Below are 24,918 nucleotides of genomic sequence, written 5' to 3' on the forward strand. Positions count from 1 at the left end.
GAGACTGACAGGCTTTTATTGTAGACCCAGATATTTGACTATCGGTAGGCCTATGTTGCAGCTCCTCATCTATAAATATCTGTATTATCAACAATCCCGTAGGACCTCTTGACCAACATGAATATTATATCATTAGGCTGTAGATAGAGATTAACAAGAGCATGAAATGTGGTGTTCTTTGCTGGAGCCGATCCTGACAGAATGGTTTGGAAAATACTGTGATTTAGACATGAATAGACCTACATGACACCGTTGTATACATTGTATACACCTGTGCCTCTGTATTATCTGCAATCATAGTTAGAGTTTTTGAGAGGGGTTCAGACTGGGATATTAAGTTTGGGGTTATAATTGGAGCTTATACATTGAACTTTGTTTCACTGTTATGATATTATCTGCAATCATAGTTAAAGTTTTTGAGAGGGGTTCAGACCCGAATATTAAGTTTGGGGTTATACTTGTAGCTTATACTTTAACTTTATTTCACTGTCTTATAAGTTCAATATGTGTTTAATTGGTAATGATTATTATTACTTATTACTTTAATACAACATATAATGGTATAAAACCTAATACATGTAACACTCAACCAATGTTCTCTACCTCCCAAGATTGCGTGATATTCTCTCCCTGGTGCTCTGGGTAGCAGCCAGTCATGGATCAGCCTGTACCAGCTACGCCTGGCTCTGGTCCGGCAGCGGAGACGTCCGGTGTTTCTGGCCAGTTGGACAGATGTTTAGACGTGCTCAAGGCAGCCAAGACGGACACTGAGAAGTTTGCTGCCCTGATGCTGGTAAGAGAATGCGCCTCATTAGAACTGTCCGTAACGGCTTTAACCCTTTTCATACCATGGACCTTGGACAGTATGTACAATGCTATGGGAATTTCTGTGCCACTTGGTACTCAAAGCACCAAAAGAGTAAACCCACATCAATTCTTCATTTAAAAAAATTGATGATGTTCTTGTGTGCAGTATGATATAATCGTATCAAAATTATACATATCTTTGCCGTCCTTTTTTTGTTTTGAAATGCATTTGTTTATAGACAATATTTGGAAAAGGTTTGATTTGTGATGGAGAAAACATAACACTGGATTGAAAAAAAAAAATGCTGATCCTTTAGGAAGCAAGGGTAAGTCTGAAATTTTACCTTATTGACAATAGGTTATCCTTTTATGATATGAGGTTTGGTATACATTGCTGCCACCACATTTTGTTTAGTGTTTTCCTTGATATTGTGAAACTCTAAGCAGTTGTGTAGGATACCAGTTTGACATGGAATTATCATAGACTCGAACATAAACATGTCTGTAACGGCAGAGTACCCTTGGTATACCTTGCAGGTGTCCTGTAAGTCTTCAGCTCAGCCATGTGCAGCAGTGCATGTGTGTGTGGTGTCCTGTTACGAGGTGGTGATATTAACTGTAACATGTTGATTATGCAGGACACACCCCAGAAGATAAAAGGGGTGTGCATGCTGCAACTGTAATATGTGACAACAGTTATACTTCATGACCCAGAATAACTAATTAGAACGATATTTTCCCTGCCCCCCCCCCCCCCCATCATGTATTCTCCATGTATGTCATAGGTCAGAGCAATAGTGACAGTTTTACAGTTTTAGAGTGGGCCTTTCACTGGAAAGCTTGTTTGGCATAGTCTTGGGATATAAAATTGGAGGTCAGAGGTGAAGTTAGATTCTGAAAAGGTGACAAATAGCAGTGCATAGCTGTCCTAAATTAAAATGTACCGTTATAAGTGAACAGTTTTTGCAAAAGTTTTTTTTTTCGTGTTCGGCCAGGTAAGATGAATTTCTAATAGTGCGTTTCTAATTCTACAGGGTCAAAATATAAATAGTAATAACATTTGAGAGGCAAAAAAATCAGAAACATGCTTGCATTTTCGTGCTAGTTTCATGTCACACGAAATGTGCAAAAATGTTTGCTTATTAGATACAGTACCTGGTAGAGTGGTATACAATCAATGCATGAATGTTAGTACGTAACAGAATGGAAAGTGTAGTAAATGTGAGCAGTGTTTAATGGGCATGATTTATTATGATACATCACACGATGCAGCCTGTTTGACATGACACATATGACATACACACAACACACAGACACACACACACAGATACACACACAAATAGATGATACATTAGAATACTGAACTTCACTGGTAGATAATGGACGGTGCACCGCAGGACCGAGAATTAGGCAGTGCATTGTGGGCTCAATTAACGGTCCAATGCATAGTTGGATGGAGACATTTTCCTGAGTGCTTCTTCACTCCAAATTAGTACTCCATTTGACAAACATAAATTGTTATCATTATTGTGAGCTGAAAGACTAAAGCTCCATAACATCTTTTAGGAGTAATTTAAAATCCTATTTGTTTAGCAGTGCATTTTGAAGACCAGTGCCTTTTGAAGACAGACTTTCATTTTTTTTTTTCTTCTGCTTCTTCATCTTCTTCTATTACGGTGATGTACTTGTATCTTCAGTCTTTTTGCTTTGATGTAAAGCGCCTTGAGCATTTAATCAAAGTGGAGAATGGCGCTATAGGAATTGTATGTATTTATGTATTATTATTGTTATTATTATTATTGATATTATTCATCATAGCTTTACCAGAAGAATCACCCCATTAAAAGCATTCCATTTTCTGGTCCAGGTGACAAAGATTGTGAAGGCGGAAGAGTCTGATGCTGCCATGAGAAAAAAGATCTTTGATGCAGTGGGTTTCACCTTCCTCTCTCGTCTCTTGACTTCAAGTAAGTGCTATTATCCCCTGGGGATGCCCTCAGTTAAAACAGTGATAGCATTTGTATTTAAAGGACTCTGTGGAAAGTGAGTTCCTATTTCACAACTAAACACTGTCATTAATGAAAGAATTACGAAGGGGAGTGAAACCTGAATATACATGTGGATTGAGTGAATGCAGCAATATTAGTAGAACATGTCAGCAAAAGTTTGTGGAAAAATTGGACAGTCCGTTCAAAAGTTATGAATTTTTAATGTTTTGGTGCAGCCATCACTGGATGAGAAGACTACTACAGATTGTGATGTCACAATGGAAGAACAATATAAAGTAAATATTTAAAAAAATCAACATATTTGCACTTTTCTAGCATAATGAAAGAGCACTTGACTTCCCTCCTTCAGAAAGCAGGGAAAATGATATTACCCTCACCCTATGTTGTTAGCAAGTCAAGGGAATGTGTACTTTCATTTAAAAAAAATGAAGTTTTGATGAGTTTTCTTACGGAATATATCTGTATTGCTGTATATTTCCTTATAAATGGTGAAAAATATAAATGCTGCCAAATTTGAGTGCGATGTCTTCCTCTCCCCAAGGTACGGTGCCTGACGGTTGTGATGGCAACATGTACAAGTCTCTGGCCATGACGCTTCTCGCCTGCTTCAGCACGGACCCGCAACTTGCAAAAAGTCCGCAAATGCTGGAAAAAATACCCCAGTTCATAGAATGTGTCTCCATGAAAAGTGGGTAAGTTTTCTTATCTAAATGACAATGATCTGTCATCTATCCTTCCAGTCAATTATGGTGATTACAAATGCATGTCAAATCAGAGATATGACCTGTAATAACAGACCTCTATTGTGGTTTATATAGGACAGTAGCCATCTAAGGTCAACAATGCTTCTTTGTATATTTACTTAAAGGGGCATAGTCCCGGTAGTGTAGAGGGCGCTGTTGATGATACTGCTGATCACCGTTAGCATTGATACGAAGATTACCGAAGTTGAGCTGTCATCAAGAATAAAGTGCGTAGGTGTTGCTAAGTAACGTTGCTTTCGTTGTCTTCTCTGCGCATCGCGCAGTCTGTAGTAATGCCAGGGTGCGTGCATATGTGCTTGTTATTATGACATCACAAAAGAAGTTTGCTAAAGCTGTCATCCCCCTCAGCCGAATCATGAGCCGAACTGTGATCGGACCACTGACTACAGTGGATCGGATTTCTTCGGACTCCGGGAAGTGGGCCAAAGCGTAAGCGCTAAAGAGGAGTCGATAGCGTAGGTCTCTATAGGAAACATGCGCTGTGCGCCCGCGTACGCATTTGACTAAAACACCGGGACCATGCACCTCTAATATTTCTCTTTTTATTGACTAGTGCTTTAGTGAAGTCTAATCTAAGTTACAAAGATACATCTTATTATGTGGCAGAAGTGTTGTTTCCTGTACAGCTTGCAAGCTCTTTGACATCATCAAGAGATTCCCTTCTTGTTAAATGTCCAGTCATGAGACATGCAAGGATATATTAAAGCATTCACAACAAGAATTTTCAATTCCAATAAACTTTGTGCAATGCTGATTAGGTTCTTCTAGGCTTTTTTAAAATTATTTTTTGTTTTGGCATGATAATTTGTGTTCATTACTCATGTCAGGTTCGTGCACATTGAAATAAACTATTTCAACCAGTAAATTATGAATACCACTAAAAGTAACTTCTTACTGAAAAAATGTGGAGGTCACACATATCAACTTTGACAAGTTTGACCGAAAATGGTGATGCTGGAATTTCACTGAATGTGGTTTTGCCACATAAATGAATGCGACATCATCAACATTTTATTTCTTTGTTTTAGTCGTGATGGATGTAATAAAAAATCTCCATGGTTATCAACGCTTTTGAAATCAGAGACATATGACTGTGATTCTTTCTGTCCATTTGCAGTACTGAGGAGGCTCAGTCTGCCATGCGTGAAGATGCCTACCAGGTGTTGGTCGGCATAGCAACCACGGAGACGGGCAGGAAAGAGCTGATGAAGGGAAACACTGTGGCTGTCTTGTGTGACATCTGTCTTAAGGAGGAACCAGGTGAGACACTTGTGTGTTTGTTTCTTTCCTTATCAGTGAAAGAAGTCTCACATAGTTTTACAGTCTATTCATGTGTGTAGATGATGTTACTGCATCTCCTGTTTTTCCCCCTCTAGTTAACCCGTACTGTGCTTTGGTCCACTAATTAGCATGCACCCTCTAGTTCTTTCTTCACTGGATGGCACAGCAATGTGGAAACAAATCATCAAGTGATAGAGATTACCTAATCCCCCTAGTCCACATTGTGTCACCATGGCGTCTCTGTTGGATATAGGCGCATTGCAACAAACACCTGAGTGGGCTATCTGAGTTTCCAACATGGACAAGTTTTTATGGTTAATGCAGGTAAAACTCTGTGTCTAGGCACATGAAGGGTTAACCTGTTAAGGACAAACTGATTTTGCTACAACACTCATTTCCCATAGATACTTGCCCAAGTATCCTCGGGACTCGTCTTCATTGGTTTTACATTATTGTTCATTTTAGATTGCTGATTGCTTATCAGCTCAGCTGTGTTTGAAGAGATTCAGTGATCTTTATGTCTTTGCCTTACGTCACAGCCAAAACTTTGAGGTTGCCGTGGATGGATCCCTTGTGAAGTTTGAAGTCTGCGAATGATTTGGTAACAACACTAAAACCATTTTGTTGTCACGTTGCAGGTCATGAGATGGCACTAAAAGTTCTCTTCCATCTCCTCAACTGGAATGGTCGTCAGATGTGGCAGACAAACGAGCAGGCACTGAACCACTGGATCGGTGCGATGGCCACGGAGTTCCAGCAGAATCAGGTAGTCCATCTCCAACTCTGCATTCTTGAAAGGGCACAAACTCCTAACAATTTCTTACAGCTTAAGCATAAAAAATACGAGTTCATAAGAGAGAAAAAACCCGGACATACTGTATAGATATGTTTTTTGTTGTTTGATGTTTTTACGAAGTATTTGAGAATTCAGTCATTTTTGTGACATATCAAGATGTTGCAATGAAATTCTTCAACATCACCATTGTATAGAGGAGCACTCTGCTCTCTTTGAAAATTTGCTACTGGTCATGATGGTGATGCTCATTAACTATTAACTCCCTGAAGCTTTGTTCTCTTAGAAATCACGGGAAGCATCTTTTTGAGTGTGCTTGGCTAAAAGCTATGTTTCCATATAGCACTGGAATGCTGTAATCACAAGGAATTTCTCATTGAAATATGCTTTCTGTTTGATGGTTATCTTTTTTTTTTCAGTTACAATGAGTTTAATGTTGGTTTGTTGTCCCCGCCGAACGAGTTCGAGCAGGGGACTATGAAACGGGCTCCGTACGTGTGTGTGTCCGTGTGTCCGTCCGTCCGTCCGTCCGTCCGTGTGTCCGTGTGTGCGTCCGTGTGTGATCAAAATCTTCAATTTGCTACTTCTCTGTCATTTATGAGCCAATTTTGATTCTGTTTGCTTTATATGATAGCACTACATGGGAGCTTTGAAACTTCTACACAGAATTTCAGTCGTGACCTTTGACCTTGACCTTTGACCTATATTGTACATTTTGCTACAAAATGCTACTCCTTCGCCATTTCTAACCCGATTTCGATTCCGTTTGCTTTATATGATGGCACTAGGTGAGGGCTTCAAAACTTCTACACAGAATTTTGACCTTTGACTTCTTTGACCTTTGACCTTGATTTTTGACCTATATTGTACATTTTGCTACAAAATGCTACTCCTTCGCCATTTCTGACCCGATTTCGATTCCGTTTGCTTTATGTGATGGCACTAGGTGAGGGCTTCAAAACTTCTACACAGAATTTTGACCTTTGCCTTCTTTGACCTTTGACCTTGATTTTTGACTTCTATATTGTACATTTTGCTACAAAATGCTACTCCTTCGCCATTTCTAACCCAATTTCGATTCCGTTTGCTTTATGTGATGGCACTAGGTGAGGGCTTTAAAACTTCTACACAGAATTTTGACCTTTGCCTTCTTTGACCTTTGACCTTGATTTTTGACCTATATTGTACATTTTGCTACAAAATGCTACTCCTTTGCCATTTCTAACCCGATTTCGATTCCGTTTGCTTTATGTGATGGCACTAGGTGAGGGCTTCAAAACTTGTACACAGAATTTTGACCTTTGCCTTCTTTGACCTTTGACCTTGATTTTTGACCTGTATTGTACATTGGCTACAAAATGCTACTCCTTCGCCATTTCTAACCCGATTTCGATTCTGTTTGCTTTATGTGATGGCACTAGGTGAGGGCTTCAAAACTTTACACAGAATTTTGACCTTTGACTTCTTTGACCTTTGACCTTGATTTTTGACCTGTATTGTACATTGGCTATAAAATGCTTCTCCTTCGCCATTTCTAACCCGATTTCGATTCCGTTTGCTTTATGTGATGGCACTAGGTGAGGGCTTCAAAACTTTTACACAGAATTTTGACCTTTGACTTCTTTGACCTTTGACCTTGATTTTTTACTTATATTGCACATTTTGCTACAAAATGCTACTTCCGGCGGGGACATATATTACGCACCGCGTAATTTCTACTTTTCCTTGTTATTTATACTTTTCAAAATCACTCCTTTATTCTTCACCCAATGCATGCTTTTTTAAACCCTCATTTGGTGGTTTGCAAGGGTTTGCAAATGAGACAGTAACCAGACTACAATCAATTTTTGTCTTTAATTGGTAGATATTGAATGTGTTGTACTGAAACTTTCTGCCCCCCCCCCCAAAAAAAAAAATAGATAAAATAAAAAAAAAATAAAAATAACAAAAAAATAAAATAAAACGAGACATGAAAACTCGTCACATTGAGGACGAGTTAGGTGATACGCTTGTGGTCATCAGATGACAGTCATCTGTGATCGACAAAGAAAAGAATGTGATATAGGCACCTTGAAGTTATATTGAGCGTGCATGCGAAACCGTTTCTGTAACCACTCGGCCACGGGTCATCCACGGAAATGGTAAGACAAAAAAAAATAATGTATAGATATAACAGGGGGAAAGTCAATGCCCACTCAACTAACGTGGCCGTGTGAACATCTATTGCATTGCTAGACGGAAAAGCGGCCTTGTAACGACTGAGGTCGCTATGCCATTTCTGGCAACTTGGGAAAAAAATACGTCCCGCAGACATAAAACCTATAATCGGCTGGTTTTCATACCTTGCCTTTAATCACAATTTTCAGTGTAATGACGTCATCAAATTACAAAACGATGACATCGTCTTGAAAGACAATTGTTCAAAGTACAACACCTCAGTCGTCGTCATTACATACTATGATCGGTTTGACAAAGTCAACCTGCAAAATGTTGCTGCAGTCGAAGCAATGTGGTCTCCAACACACAAAAAGAGGGATATGGCGTGTGTGTGTGTCTGTGTGTGTGTATAGGTGCGTTTATATACGAACGTGATTTCTACATGGACGAATATAGAATACAAATTGAAGAAAAAAAAGTAAAATAAAAAAAATTGTTTCGAGATCTTGTGGGGTTCGAACCCGCAATCTCACGTCTCTGAGACGGCGCCTTTAACCACTCGGCCATACGTCTCGACGAGAAAATATGGGGAACGTAAACTTATGTATGTGAAAGATACATGTGAAATCGTTTTGTCTACATTCCATTTTCATTTTCAGTTTTGAACTGCAAAATTGTCAATCAGATGAGGAGATTTCAAAGAATAAAATGCATGATTACTGCAGCTTATTGTCTCAGCTACAACATACTAAAGTTTCAGAGGAAATGAAGCAAAATCAGCTGAGATAAAGGTGCTTAAACGTTGTTAAGTCAATGCATGGTTTAAAAAAAAATCACCTCCCATAGACAATACACGTAAACTTGTCCGATTTTGCGTCTTTACCTTTAATCACAATTTAAGGTATGATGACGTCATCAAATATCAAAAGCATGACATGGACTTAAAAGGCAAATGTTCAAAGTACAACATATCTGAATTTGGGATAATATTGAGCTTAAACAACAGAGATACGAGCAAATGAATGTCAGAAACAGTACCTTAACAAAATTAATTCCACTTTTTTGATTTCAGATGACGATATGATGACGTCATAATGTAATTATGGAAATAATGATACTTGAAACGTTATGTCCAATTTATATGCTTTTGTAATATGCAATAAAAACATAGGGTAACCTGACGTTTTAAAGAGCTATGGCGAAATAAACAAAGACATGTTTTTTCACTATATTTGCACATAGACGCGCAGGCGAAATTTGAACTTTGACGCAAGTGCATTCCTTTGTTATTTGTCAGAATCGATCAGAAATCAATGGATATTGTTACTCAAAGTATCAGGAATCCAAATCAGTCAAAAAAAGTGCATTTTCATGTTACTGACGCGCTGTGCGCGCGAAAACGCGCGGACGGACGCGCACGCGCAAAATCGTTTGAAACGCTTAAAATTGTCTGAAACTTCGAGATTTCCCATTGGAAAGTTGTTTTGAGCCTTTTAAAAGTTTGACGCGCGCTTACGTGTCCTAGATGACGTCCTAGGTAATTAGCATCAGAGAAAGAAAGATAGAGCGTGACCTGAACTTTATGTCCACAAAAAATGATACAGAAATGACCTTTAGTTATGAAGTTATGATCGATCATGTAACATGGTCCGAAAATCACAAAATGGCGCCTAGATGACGTCATAGAGACGTTAATGTCATGAAAACCTTATTGTGGCTAGATATTGTTATGAGACATGTTCCCTGAAAATGTCATGTTATTCCGTAATGTCATTCTTGAGATATTGATGACACAAAATTGTCCAGAAAGAAAGAAGAATAAAAAGAAATAAAGAGAGATTTTGACAATCACAATAGGTGATACGCTGATAGCGTATCACCTAATTATAGCTCGATCTCTTCACAGAATCATAAACTGGTGTTCGAAGCTCAACTTGCATGATTTAAAGGGATGGTACAGTATTGGTGGAGATGAGAATTGGGCTTTTAACTTTTTGCGAGATACCAAGAAAACACTCATGATATAGTACAGAGCATACCATTTTAAGAGGAATTCAAAGTTTATTTGATGAAAATCGGGTTTGAAATGACTGAAACATCCAAAAACAAAGTAAAACAAAGCGTTCGTAAGAAAGTGTGGGTCCCACACTTTATTAGAATCACTCTTTTTTGGATATGTCAGCCATTTCAAAACCAATTTTCATCAAATAAACGTTGAATTGCTCATAGAATTACCTGCTGTTTCATATTTCATAATCGAGGTTTCTCATTATCTCACCAAAAAATGTTAAAAACCTGAAATTAGGTCTCAACCAAAACTGTATGATCCCTTTAAGGAAATTCAGTGTATAGGAGTGGTCATGATGATGTTTTCTTTTATTCTCAGGATGCCAGGAAATTTCAGCTGTGTGAAAAATTGTCAGCTATTATCACCACGAGTAATTGGGTAAGTGCTCATCAGTATCAAAATATTGTGAAAACTGCATGTACAAGGCACACTTTCCTGTATGCTGGGAAATACCCCAAGTCATACAGTATACAAGCACATCAGCCTAACCTCAAGGCTTGTCTTCATCAGGACAAATTTTAAACTAATCAGCAGATTTTCACCCTGGACCAATTTTATTAAACACTCTTAGGTATAATACCTCAGAAAATGTTTATGTTTATTATTTTCAAGCCAATGCAGTGGTGCAAAAAATTCATTAAATTTCCACATAATGAAATACTCCATTCTAAGATACTGTAAAAGTGGACATTTTTGTGTGATATGCAAAGTTTTGCACATTTTGCATAGCACTAAATTAACATGAATTTTTTGCTTGTTATGTGTAATATTTTTGTTTTAATCATTTCAAGTTAGTGGGTAAAATTAGGGATAAAATTATTATCATTATGTTATTTGTAGTTTTCTTTCCTATTACTAGTCCTGCAGTGTGAGTGAATTTGCCATCATAATGCAGACCAGTGACCTTTTACCATAGTACATGTTGCCAAAGCAGTTAACAGCTTTGGCAGCTGTGAGTTATTGAAGTACTCACTCAGTTATCATTTAAAATTGACTTGTTGAAAAGAACTGTGAAATTTCTTGGGGTTTACGCTCTATCCATGAGCTGCAGATGGTGACACAGTAATCAGCAAACTTGAAAGTAAGCATGAAGCATCCATGAACTGCCATTCTCCTGAGACCCTTTTACAGTGCAGGGCCGGGCCGAGCCGCGGCGGATCCCGGCCTCAATTGCGGTACTCGGCCCCGCAATTTTGTCTGTTTACAGTGCCGAGCTCGGCCCGGGCTTTTAATTCAAACCTTTCTATATATTGTCGTAGTGGCGCTCTGCTTGTAAACAAACACTATTATTGGGAGGGCGCTGGTCGCAATGTGGTATAGTCTGGTTTCCAGACCCTTTGCCAACTGGACTCCGCCGCCTTTGCCGAAGGCAAAGACCTCTGCAGGACAAAACCACCTTAAACTATGCTAGTTTTCGACGTTGAGGGCGTTAATATCCTGAATAGCAAAATAGTACGGGCAGAGGGTCTGGAAGCCAGACTAAATTTGGTACCGCATTTGGCCCAGTTTGCGTTTACACTACAGTGAGAAAAGGCTGGGCTCGGCCGCGGCCGGACGTGGCCGAGACTACTTCCAGAGCTTGGCCAAATGTGCGGCCGATTTTGGTACCGCATTTGGCCTTTTGCGCGTTTACAGTGAAATGAAGGCCGGGCTCGGCCGCGGCCAAGCTCGGCCTTTTCACTCACTGTAAACGGGGTCTAAGCTTCCAGGTCAACCTGCCAAGTGTATTAAAATACAGTGCCCCTCATACTGGGGTCATCGCAAAATTCTGGTTCTGTGGTTTAATCAATGAGTGTGACTCTCACTTGTGGTTAAGGGGGCAAAATCTTGACATAAATGATTAGCTACCATTGATGATAGCCTCGTCATGTGGACGCGCTTTGAAGTTAAGGGGGCAAAAACTTATCATTGAAGTTAGCTGAGCTTGAAGTTAAGGAATACGGTGTGAACGTAACTACTATCACAGTAGTGAATTTTGAATGACTGTGATCTGCTATCCTAGATGCCGGAGGAGGTGCCAGACTGGGGAGCACAGATCCACAAGGGGCTCTATGATGCCTTGCGCAGTAAGCTGGGTAAGCCATGATTAGTATGCTGACTCTTCTAATGTCAGTGATCGGTGATATTTCATCAGCAAAGGCTGGTGATATGAGTAGTACTCCATATTTCATGAAAAGAGGCTGGCAGTATGAGTGATGGTTCACATTTTATGAACAGGGATACTTATATATCCCTACCTAAAGAGCAAAGCCAAATCGGTAACACTGTGATAGAATTTGGATGTGTAATTGATTGAATCAAAAGTAATTGATTAGTTTTTACTGCCACCCCCAAGTTTGAGATAAGGATTAGACTGTCAGTTTTGAGTCAGTTTTCAATATGCTGTTGTAGGAGACGTGTATTAATGTTGTTTTTTTCTCCAAAAATTGACCAAATATTGGCTAAACTTGTAATGATGTGAAGTTGGTATGGCAGGAAGGGATTTCAAGGACACACTGTATTACCTTTAAATGAGTTTTTATTCAAAGTTTGTGCAAATTTCTACAATTATGAGAATTTTCAGATTTTCTGCATTGTACAATGTTTGTGGAATTGAACACATGACAGGTAGGGCTATGTTTTGAGACATTAGTCTAAACATGTAGTATTTGATAGCAAAGTCACAATCCTTGTGCCTCGCATTGTCTACAGTCTCTTGATTTTCCCATTTTCTGCATTTTACAGTGTTCACAGAATTGAACATGTGACATGTGGGATTATGTTTTCAGACATAACTCAGACCATGTGATAGTCAGTCATATGGTAGATCATTCATATGATGAATGTTGCAACCTTTGTGCTACATGGATGTTTTTACCCCACCCAGGTGAGGTGCAAAGAGACCCGACTCTGAGACTGGTGGCCACTATGCTGCGCTGCTTCGGGGTGGACTGGGCCCTGGGGCAGACTGGCGACAAGCGAAAGTTCTTCCTCCTCCTTGTGCATCTGGCTTGTGTTGAGACGCGGATGACTCTCGAAAACACCACGCCACAATACGTGAGTAATACAAGGCATTGATAGCACAAACAGTATACTGTATATGCCACATACAGTGTATTTTGTTAAGAGTCTCATTTTTCGTGAATCCGGACTTCCTGACAATTTTGCGAGTAGTTAGATTCACAGTGCTTGAATACAGTAATGGCTGGAGAAATGTATGCGTGCACATCCGTTCATGTTGAGATCAGAGTAGATATTATCCCCGACTCATGAACTTCATGAAAATAAAAACCTCACATAATATATGGTATATACAGTAGTCCTATGGACTCTCTTTTCATTTTCATTTCTTTTTAATTTGCGGTGATAACTGGTGTTTTCTTATTTTGCTGAATCATCTTCACATCATTAATTTCTCCCTTTTTAAAAAAATTTCATGCCTGTGTGTGGTGTAGATCCACTCCAAGACCTCTGTGCTGACATCCTGCTACACTCTGCTTGAGGTCAGCATCCAGTATCTGACGTGTGGACCATCCCTGGAGCTTGACCGCCAGCAGGTCATCCAGCTCCACTCGGCCATGACCGGGGCCTTTGGTGCCATCATGTTCTACATGAACTCGGTCAAGGACCAGGAGCAACAGGTCAGTTACTTTTATGTTTCCAGAATCAGAATCAGATGACACGATTTCCATGCATTTAGGCCAACTCTTGATTCTTTGATAAAAGGTATTTTATTGGGATGTTCATGTATTGCAGTCATAGTCATAATTTCACAGAAGATTACAGTGTTAAAAAAAGGCAATATAAATGCATTGAAAAAATTGGTAGATGTTTACAAAACAAGGATAAGCATCAAAGGAAGAGTAAAGTACACACAGATATGAATAACGCAAGATCTTATCACAGAAAATACTGTAAGGGCAAGCCGTAAAATGTTCCCTCACATTAAATAGGAAAGACGGAAATATCTTTCAAAGATGCAACTGAATGATATTGCTCGGGAATGCTCATCAATTGAATTTGGTTCAGAAAGCGCATTGAAATTAAGGAATTTCGCTCTCTTTGCCATCTCTATGTCACCGTCCACAGTTTGAAGCATGCATTTAGATGAGATCCTATCTCCATTTTCAAAAGAAACACTAGGTTGGGTGGTCCTTCTACATTTTTTTTTTTCTTGTGTGTCTGGTTGTATTCTGATTCATATGCGCCCTTTGTGAGGCTCGGGACTGTAGGTGCCAGTGGAAGAGAAAGAACACAAATTTGAAGAGTTTTGTAGAAAGTCGGCATTACCTGACTTAAATTTGAGAGAATTTTACGATGTAAAGTGTTAACTTTGTACACTACTTTGAAACAGTATAATGATAATAATGATAATGATGATAATGATGATAATAATGATGAGGATGGTGATGGTGATGGTGATGGTGATGGTATTGATGGTATTGATGGTGATGGTGATGGTGATGGTGATGGTATTGTTGGTGATGATGGTGGTGATGATGATGATAATGATAAATCATTGCTACTGCTCTGCTTCTAATCTACTACTACTACTACTACCACTACTACTGCTATTGCTGCTGCTGCTAGTGCTACTATGGCTACTTCTACTACTATCGTTACATATTACTATTATTATCTTAATTATTTTTTGCTGTTAATAAAGCTAACAAGCCCTCTGATGAGGGCCACTGTCCATGTGCTGACTGTGTGGCTGGCTGAGGAAACCACAGCCCTGAGACAGGAGGTCTACAGGCTGCTGCCTTTCCTCCTTAAAGTTGGGTAAGTGTTTTTCAAGTCACTCTTCCGAGGTGCTGGTCAACTCTGAAGTCAGCCTTTTTTTTTTCTTAATTATGTCACTTCCTCTGCAATATTTCTACTTTGGCCACCCATCACAGTGGTTTTTGTTACTGGGAGTGGTTGTTATAGACAGATTTGACATTGGATGGTTTTGAACACAGGTTGATCAGACATCCCATGTCAGACATCTTTGTAAAATCTTGAACTTGCATATACCTTCACCTAGTGTACTCAGTTAGACTGTGTTTTATTATAATTGCCAATTCTTTATTTTCTGTGAAGAACCAGAAAGATTGCTATTTTCAGATACTCAGGCAAATGATGTGTGAAGGTCTTGAGGTTCAACACTTCTCAAGGTAAAGAGGCTAACCATTGATTGCACAGTTACTGATGAGAGTCATCGCTTTTGATCAATTTTGATTGATATTGTGTGGATGCGTGTGTTCCATCTCATTCTACAGGCAGAAGTCATACAAAGAGGTTGCCCAGGCAACGGTCTGCACCTCCCCCTCCTCATCATCATCCTCCTGTTCTCTCAGCGAGATGTCATCATCGTCGTCATCAGTCCCTTCAACCTCCACCTCCATCCCCTCGGCTGCTGCTGCCCCCTCCTCCTCCTCCTCTTCCTCCTCTTCATCCGGTTTCTCATCCGCTCCATCCACCTCTGCCTCCTCCTCCTCCTCCTCGTCCGCTGCCTCCGCATCATCCTCTGCCTCGGTACCATCAGCTTCCATCCCGGATCCGCCCTCCCTCTCCCCTCCTCCGCCCAAGGACTTGCTGCGGCTCCTGCTCCCCGCCCTCTGCCACTTGACCGCCGAAGAGGAACCCAGGAAGATTCTGAGGGACTGCAAGGGGCTGGAACTCTTGTTGGAGTACTTTGCTTATCACTGGAGGCTAGTCAACGAACTGAAGAGGAAGGAGTCTGAGGTGAGAATGTAGTCTTCATTTTGTACCGTTTGGTAAGTCATCTTTGTCAAAATTTCTCGCCTTCATTAGATACTAAACGTATCAGGGCAATTACTCCCCCGGCTAAATACTGGCAAGTTATAAGATTAGAGGAAAGATTAGGGTTAGAGTTTGGGTTAGGGTTAGAATTAGGATTAGGTTTAGGTTTAGGGTTAGGGGAAGGGGAAGGGTCTGGGGTAACTGCCCAGGGGGTAATTGCCCTAGACCCGATACTAATATTTTAAGTCAAGGATGGTCACATGTTATTTTCTATGCATTTGTTTAGTGGGTTTGTACTGACGCATTAATGGGTTCCAAAAATTGGGTTCAAAGAAATTCAGTGTACATCTGCCTAGCCCGGGGTTACAATTTCTTTATATCTTTCCAGGAGGCTCTGGTGTCCCTCAGCAGTATCTTCCTCAACATCTCCCTCCAAGACCAGGATGTGGTGAGGACACACCCAGTTTTCACCGAACTCCTTGGACTCATCTCAAATGTGCAGCCGCAGGCAGGTAATTAAAAGCAGCAAACTTAGCACTCATTCCCTCTTTGTAGATGTTATGCATACCTGTATTTGTCGGTCTGTGAGCATTGTGTGTCTTCATCTAGTGCTGAGGCAATTTTCGAGCAACTTTGGAGAGTGTGGTCCTTGCACTCAACTTGTTGTATGTCATGTCTCAAAATGAAACCGGGCCTCCTTGTTGGTGAAGATATCTGTATTTCTGTATAGATAATCTGATCCGCATTTCAATGTAAATGCCATTGTCCTGCAATTATGTGTCAACTGGGTTTGCAGAGGATGAAAAGAAATGCATGGGAGCGTGCCATTTCTCTACCAGCAGTTGAACCAAAAGATACCTCTCATATGAATTGATATAAAAATTCAAAAGGTTACAGGTTTGTGGAATAAAAGCGGGCTTCAACATGATATCTTCAACAACAACAAAATCTCTGTAGCATTAAATGAGAAGTACATATACTTACATGTAAGTTGCTTTTCATAATCAAAAGGTTGTATTAAAGTGGATGCAAGAAAATGGAGGCTTCAACAAGACACCTTAAAAAAAAAAAGAATCTGCTCTGCACACATCAGCAGCTGAAGATGCTGATTTGCTGCCATCATGTTTACACTTCTCACTGTGTCTTTTGCCTATCACATTTTTCAGCTGTGCGAAAAGACCTTGTGGTTCTGACATTCTACGAGACTGTACTCGGACTTGCTATCCTGAGGATCCTTGCCGATTGCCAAGGTTTGTACTAGTAGCTGAACACTGAGGGACATGATTTTGTGTGTGTCGGTGTGTGTGTTTGTGTTTGCATAATTTATGGTCGTGTTTTGCAAATGCCTTCAAACACAGGCAATTCATGGAATCCACTTGAATAAACAATTAATTCAAATCAAAATTAAATCCTTGATTGCTGCAAGGTTTTCATGTAGCATATGAAGACCAAAGAAGGTATAAAGATGTCAGATTTTCAAGATATATTAATGTTTTGATGAATGAAAGAGACATAATACTGAGAGTGCATAAAACACATCTTGTTTTCTTGCTCTTGACTCTCTCATAGACACTTCCCTCTCACTGGTCAAAAAGTTTGTTCAGTCTGCGCTGGAGTTCATGAAGAAGATTCTGGTTTGCGGGTCAGAGGGCATGTGTGAGATTTCACATGAATTCCAGCAGTACTGGGATGAGGTCACTGAACTTTGGTTTCTGGCCATGCAAAGTAAGTACTTGTTCATGGTGTCTGTTTTCATACAAAGTCATTTTCAGGAACTCCGCAGAGTGCAGAAGGGTCCAAAATAATGGAATATTGTGGATTATCATCTATATAGGACGCTTTAGCGGCGCATTAGAAATGCGTATTGTTGTCCGCTCAAATTTTACTGTTCAATATCAGAGCATATTGAACGAAACGCCAACGTATTAATTCCCCATAGGCTACCGTTGTTACTTGCCGTTCAAGATCACACCATATTCAATTCTGTCTCGTCTATTGCACGAGCGCTTGCTGAATGCGCAAACGCTTGCTACCAGTGCGCGTCATTTTGTTACAATTCACAAGCGCGCAAACATCTTGCAAGTTGCTTGTTTCATACGCAGTTTTAGGGGCTTCCCCTTTTCAGCGCTGGGATGTGACTGCCGAGTCAACTTCAAAGACGAGTAGAAGCCTGGTAATTTTGAGCAGTTTATGCTTGCTCTACTTGATTGTATAGATGATAATAATTATATTGGATGGCCTTGATTCATGGAATACCAGGGAATATTGCACTCGTTAGGACCAATATTGCACTCATCTTCGATTCGTGCAATATTTGCCCTAACTCGTGCAATATTCCCTGGTATCCCATTCATAGCCATCCAATATAATATAAATGTCTCCTTATTTGATGCTAATTCTAGTGCAGTTTGTAATTCATGGTAGATATTTTCCATGAAGACAAGTGCTGTTGCACCTAGTATATTTGCCCACAATTTATGATTGATATAAAGTGGCCTCGTTGACTGATTTTAAAGGTGATTGCCAACCACTGTAAGTTCTGTTCTGTCACAAGAGTTTATCATACTTCATCAGACTCTGTGTCCCATTTCTATTGGAGTAACCACTTCAAACTTATGTGTAAACCTCACCCTCACTCTTGGTTCCAGCCAGTATCCTGGTTGTTATGCTAATAGTAAACTGTCATGTTATTTTATGCAATTATTATTTTATGCAATTATTATTTTCATTATCAATTGTTATCTTGGTAATGATTATGACGACATGATTGATAATTGTAAATGCAGTAGTTGAGGGTAAAAGTTTCTGCAAAACCACAAACATTCACGGTATGAAATTTTCACAAATTCTAGCCGACAGCCTTTTTCATGGCTTAAAAATTTCGCAAGTCGCAGCTGGCATTCAGTACATTGAGTTGGGAAAAAAAAAAACTTTTGCATGCATTTTACTTTTGCAAATCTTTGCTATTCATGACATTCATGCAAGTTTCATGCTGTCAAAAATTTGTGGGTTTCGCAGTATGTGCAGCGGTTCCAGGGGTAGCCCAATTTGTGGGAACCTTAAAAAAGAGATCTTTCATCATTTGCTTCTGATGGCTGAATCCAATTCACACCATATAGCAGGCAAAAATCATCCTGTGGAGTGGGGAAAACAGGGAATGCATAGCTATACAAACCATTCACGTACTCCAAAGAGAATTGAAGGGCAGGGCTCATGTCAGATGGAACAATATATTACAGTTCAAGCATAATCATCCCTGTCCAGGAGTAGTTTAATTTTATCTTACTGTGTGGTGACTTTAGATACTTCTTCAAGTCAACAATTAATGGTTTTCAGTTGGCTGCACATCTGACAAGTTAGTTTCAGTTTGGTTCAGTAACATGCTGTCCAAGGTATAACACATTGGTTGCACCAGGTTGAATTCATCTTGATGCCAACATTAGCATTACGCCCGCTATTAAAAATGCTTGGAAGTTTTTAGAGTCAAAAGAGAAGTTGGTATCACCGATGAAGGCTGAAGATGATTTAAAAGTCTATAAAATTTTAGATGACTGATCCTGGGATTAGAATGTGTTAGTATGTCTATGAGGCTTTTCTTTTCTGAAAAATCATAATGTTTTTATGAATTATTGTTATATGCTTGGTTTTTTTTATTGTCTCATCTGTTCTAACAGTATTGGCAGCCTCAATCCCCCTAATACCGTGGCTGACTAGGTTGTTTATCGATAGTGGGTGGCTTGAGACATCAGTTGAGGTCCTGAAATCTTCCCACGGTATGTATCAGATATATTTTGAATGAAGAGGAATATATTGTGTAGTATTTTCAGATAATTTTCTATTGTAGCATGCAGAGAACAATCCCTCCTCTTTTGTATGTATACGTGTGTGAAAGTCTATGATTAAAGTGATGTTGATGAACAACTCTGCAGAAGTCAAAGTTTGTAAAAGTTCCTTTTCTGTGCACTGGATACGCACAATGTTTAACAGTATATGCTGTAAAAGGAGAGCTGTACTTGAATGCTTGAATTCTTTTTGATAGAAACAGTCATGACAACACATAAACTTGAAACTAATCATTCAGTGGAAGAGTTCCCACTGACAAGCCACTAAATCTAATCTACAAATCCACAAAGACACAAAGAGCTCCCAAAAGAAAACAGTATTGAAGTATACCTGTCTTCCATTTCAGTTTTTGACTTTTGTAGCCAGCAAATGGGACCATTTTCCCTTCTTAATCATTTTAAACTATAATTTTAGATGCTCCTTATGTCCAGCTAATTGTGCCCTAGATTACACAAGATTTTACACTTGTTTTCAATGCCCTTGAGTTCGATGTTGTCATATGTTTACTTTTAATACAAGGTTTTATTTTTCTCTATGTGATTAGTGGATCATCTGGATGAGGAGATGAAAGGTCCTTACAACACTCTCTTCACTGCCATCATTAAGAGTGATGGCACCAGCTACAAGAAGTTTGTGGATCTTGGTGGGGAGACACTAGCAAGGTGAGATATATCATGTGCTGTAGTGCCAGAAAGAGGGCAGTTTGGTGGTTATGAGGTGGTTAAGCACTATGGGGCAATTTGGGTACCATGAGGCTGCTGCCAATTTTTGAATTTATGCCCCTGATTTCAACCAATCAAAATAGAGGATTCATCAAATAAGGCATATGACATAAAAGATAACACACCTATTATAACATGCATGCCAGTATATTTTTAATAGATTCAACCAAAGGAGAATTAAAAGAAAAAGTACAAGAGAAGTCAGTTCTACTCTGATCTTTAACCTGTTGAGGACGGACTGAATTTTGCTAGAACACGCATTTCCCATAGAAACCTGCCCAGAGTATTCTTGGGACTCATCTTCAACGGGTTAACATGCTTTTACGGTAATCTTTGACAGACAAACTGTAGGCTGTAAAAGCCAATGGTGTTTTAAATCAGCTTAAAAAAAAATCAAGCACATTTTTTATCATGGAATCACAATACACCACTGAAGACTATGTATTGAATTTTATGCTCAAACAAATGTGTAATGTTTATAAAACAGGACCCAGATAATGTCAGAAGAGACAGAAAAGAACCATATTGCATTAAAAAAAAATAGAATACTGACCCTCTCCACACCAACAGGCAATGAAGTTGAACAAAGGCACATTTCATGTCACATGGGGCCTAGCCACCTATGCAAAAACCTGTCAAATCTTCCCCCACCCCCGCCCCCAAAAATGAATAAAGATACGAAATGAAAATAGAAATAGGCTTTGTTTCATTTCTTTATAATGATGTCAGTTTGACAGTCATTTATGTTGAGATTTTATTCGCAAATAGTAATCTTATAAACGAGGAATTTGACTTTTCTCAGACACACATACAAATACATAATATAGAAGTGTTGAGAATGATAAACAGACTGCCTCGTATTGTCACGAAATTTCCTTGTCTCTCTTTGTTTATCAGTGTTTTAGTTGTTATTGTTAATTCTATGTTTCCTGTCATTTCCAGGAAACATGGTATGGACGAGCTGGAGGCAGCACTCACCATGTATGCACTTTGACCAGAGCAGATCTGAGGCGACCTGCGTGGTGCACGACCACATTGTCCACTACCCTTGCATCTCACACCCCTGTGGCACCTGGAGTAGATATGGCAACAGTCTTCTCAAACAGGGATTACAGGCTCACTTTGGTATTCTGTGTGAACCCCAACTTTCCGACATGGCTGCTTTTTATCAGTTTCTGCGTATGCATATGTTTGTGTGTATGTGTGTGCGTGCATGTGTGTGTGTGTGTGTGTAATGTAGCAAGCAAGACAATCTCGCAAGCTGTTTGAAATGGCTTTTATTGCAGTGACTTGTCACATTTTTTGTATATAACAAGCAAAGGCTTCAGAAGCCTGGACATGCAAAAACTCAAGCGTAACCTTCCATCGTTGGAAACACATTAGCTGTATGGAAATGCATTGAATCAGACCTTTGTGCCAAAGTATTTCCTAAGGCACATATGGCCCTCTGTTTACAGTGACTGCGAGGATGGGAGTTCTCCTCTGCCACCTATTTACGATGCTAATTTCGGCCAAGGCACGTGGCTTTAATACTTACAGTATCAAAAATTTGCCAACATGCCGCCAGATTTGTTTTCAGCTTGTATATTCAACTCTATTTGATCTTTGCTGCATACCTATAAAATGTTGTACATTCCTCTCCTGAAACTGGCATTCTGCTCATAATTTCTAGAATCAAGCAACTTTCTGTGTGTAATACATTTGCAGAACACATTTTCATAATTATTTGTTGTACAATGATCTTCAGTAGCTATGTGTGTTAAAAGCAAGTACTATTTAGAAATTCTGTGGGTATAATTTTGATAGCAATAAGATCTAAGTAATAGGATGTAGGCTTCAGATAAAATATTTAAGTGTTGTGATTACTAATTCATTGTGATTTTTGTTCTCATTTTTTTTTCTTTGCTCTGCTGCACGGTTCAAGGTTTAGTTTTGATGTGTTTTGTATCATAAGGTTACAAATCAACTGGTGTACGAACTGATTATTTCTTTGCTGTTTTATGATATCTTGCCAAAAATGTGCATAAAAACTACTTGTATATTGTCTTGATAGGGGGGAAAAAATTGCTGCACTTCTCATTTTGCAAGTATTTCAACCTCCCAAGACTCCTCATAGCAGTCAGTTTTGCATTTTCCAAGCTCAAAGAAAGCCAAGAAGAATAGCATTTTCAAATCAAAGAAACTGTTCCAAAAGTGTCTCAAAATAAGACATTGTCTTAATGGTACTATAGTATCATAAGATAACAACAAGATACACCAAATTTGAGATATTAATATGGCCCTCATGAGGACACAAGAAGAGATGTTATTCTATGTTCAACTATTAGAAAATTTGTAGTGTATTTGTTTGCATGATTCCCATGGAGCAGTGATGCTGTTGTGTCCATTTGAGATCTGAGTCATGCGTAAAATAAAGAATTCATACTGTCAATCACTTTATTGAAGGATAATGCACTTATGAATTATTTTTGGTGTGAATGTGAAAATTATCTGACCAGATCCAAACTCTCATCATACATCAATGCAATCTAGGATGCATGTTTTTGCTCTAGTATGCCAGTAGATTTTTCTGATGGATGCTATTAAAAAGGCACTGTGTGCATTGGGATGGCTCAATAGTATGTGAACTTTGCTCTGCTGCTCTGTAAAATGATGCTCAAATGAATGAGGAAAACACTTTTAAGAATACGAAGTTTTTGAAAAATTATGCTCTCACTATCGAGATATCTATGAACAAACTTATACTATGGCACCAAACCTTTTCCTAATTGGTTCATCTAGCCGTGGCTTTTAATTGGAAAAAACAAAGTCATACAAAAAACTATGCCATGCACAGCTTTTCACTTTTATAGTGCATGTAACATTAACTTTTAACAGCACTTTTGTTTTAGCTTCATTGTTACACAATAAAAGATCCACAAGTGACATGTAGGACCATGCAGTTATTATTTTTTAGAGATTAAGAATTTCTTCACAATGCCTGTAATTTTTCCAAGAGTCAGTGCCACTCAAAATCATGGTGTTTGTGTGAAGTTCTGGAATATACTGTGGTGATCAGAGAGACAAATTCTCCACTTTAGGGGTGCCAAGTGTACAATATTCTCCGGAGGATGTATGCAAACAGTGCTGTTTTCAGAAAGGTTTCAGTGCAGGTAGGAAAATTGGAAGGGGGAGGGGGAAAAGGTTTTGCCTGCAACCCCATGCCCTTGTTTTTCACAAATTCACATTTCTTTATTTAAAGTATCAATGTTATTCTCTATAATCATTCTGTAAAGTAACTATTCGTCACATACAGAATTAAATTCTTTCAGTGTATAGTCTTTGATCAGTTGCAAGGCATATACCTTGGTACTCTGAAAATCTCTGGTGAGGTGACTGCCCCTTACACTTGGACACAGACAAGGCGCTTCTCTTTTAATTCCTGTCGACAAAATAATATTTTTCTAGAGACCTGCTTCTGGAAAATTACAGCATCCTTTTCAGTGATGTATGATCAAAACATTTTTATTTACCTAAGATGGGTGTGACAGTGTGATGTGAAACCAATCATACGCCCTCTGAATGGAATTACTGTAGTTGCCGACAACCAAAAGCAATCTACTATATGAGCTTGACCCATCTTTATATGCTGGACATGTATAGGGGCATCTTTAATATTTGATTGGAAGACTTCCGATGTGAATGCACCCTCCCAAACTTCCAAGAAGTACTAGTATTTGTAGGAGAGTGTCATGTATTATTCTAAACAAAGGAGGAAACCAATATGTAGCTTGCTGTAGCTGACCTTTTGACCTGTCTTCTTCCCTGTTGGCAGTACTTACAATATACTGGCCCATAATTCCTGTGGCTTGAAGCAGAAATATGTGAAATATACATGAATGTTCTCATTCACGTATATCTAAATTTATTGACTTTTATTTTGTGTGTGTATGCATGTGTGTGTATCGTGCTGTTTGCCAAAGAAAATATAGGTGCAAATTAGCATAGTTTTGCATGAAAAGATAAAACTGAGCATGGAAACAACACAAGATGGTCAAAAGCCTGCAGATTTCTTATCAGTTTACGATGGATGACCATCTCTAAAATGGAACATACTTTTCTACAAGACTAGAGATATATTGATCATTACCATAAAATGACTCAAGAGTGGGCATTAGTCAAAAAAAGATGTTTACTTTTAGAGATTTGTAGAAATTTGCATAATTGTGTATTGAAAATGGGGAAAGAGTCTTGCCAAGTGATGATACATGCATAAGTATTCTACAATATTCAGTGTAATTAATACTACAGTTTGAATCAAGGAGACACAATGTGTATTTTTCTCACCTGCATAGGTGGGAATAAGTGGTATGATGATACAGCATTATTTTTTCAATGAAGTCGAGTAAATGTGTATGTAGACCTACGATGCATCTTTCCTTCTTGTATGTGTAGCTGTATATCTTAACTACATTTTGTCTGTTGACCTTTTCAACCCATGTGTGACTTTTACCTTGACGATTTTCGAAATGTACAAACTGCCATAAGGTTGCTCACACCCTTGTCATTACACTTGATGTAAAAGAGAAGAGCATATGGTGTGTGCAGTCTAAGCGTGAGTAGGATGAGCAGTTAGTAATTTACTCGTAAATCTAGATGTACATTACGTCAGGAATCCAAGTGAAGAATAAATGTGTGTCAAGGTAGATAGCTAATTGGCTACACTGAAAGCTGTATATAAACTTTGTGCACTTGCTTTTGTGACTAAAAA

At 39.0% G+C, this 24,918-nt stretch overlaps 1 protein-coding gene across 1 annotated transcript; it reads left to right on the plus strand.

The window, feature by feature from the left end:
• The first annotated feature begins 655 nt into the window (after positions 1 to 655).
• On the plus strand, positions 656 to 22,214 carry LOC139721616 (neurochondrin-like). The gene is made up of 17 exons (XM_071632948.1): positions 656 to 793; positions 2,675 to 2,774; positions 3,358 to 3,508; positions 4,698 to 4,840; positions 5,500 to 5,627; positions 10,198 to 10,257; positions 11,882 to 11,954; positions 12,746 to 12,915; positions 13,314 to 13,499; positions 14,525 to 14,640; positions 15,120 to 15,585; positions 15,992 to 16,115; positions 16,770 to 16,853; positions 17,173 to 17,328; positions 19,278 to 19,376; positions 19,991 to 20,108; positions 21,111 to 22,214. Exons 1-17 carry the CDS (start codon positions 656 to 658, stop codon positions 21,160 to 21,162), a joined length of 2,364 nt encoding a protein of 787 aa, XP_071489049.1. The 3' UTR covers positions 21,163 to 22,214.
• Positions 22,215 to 24,918: the final 2,704 nt, after the last annotated feature.

This window comes from Diadema antillarum, unplaced genomic scaffold, assembly GCF_040938485.1.
Source record: "Diadema antillarum isolate AM-2024a unplaced genomic scaffold, OU_Dant_1.0 scf00000146, whole genome shotgun sequence".
In the NCBI taxonomy this organism is placed as follows: domain Eukaryota; kingdom Metazoa; phylum Echinodermata; class Echinoidea; order Diadematoida; family Diadematidae; genus Diadema; species Diadema antillarum.

What these genes read in the sequence shown, in the direction of transcription:
- LOC139721616 (XM_071632948.1), top strand. Translation starts at nt 656, where the DNA reads ATGGATCAGCCTGTACCAGCTACGCCTGGCTCTGGTCCGGCAGCGGAG. An exon ending in CCTTTCCTCCTTAAAGTTGG is followed by an intron (nt 14,641 to 15,119) that starts GTAAGTGTTTTT and finishes CTCATTCTACAG; the next exon opens with GCAGAAGTCATACAAAGAGG. An exon ending in TGAAGAGGAAGGAGTCTGAG is followed by an intron (nt 15,586 to 15,991) that starts GTGAGAATGTAG and finishes ATATCTTTCCAG; the next exon opens with GAGGCTCTGGTGTCCCTCAG.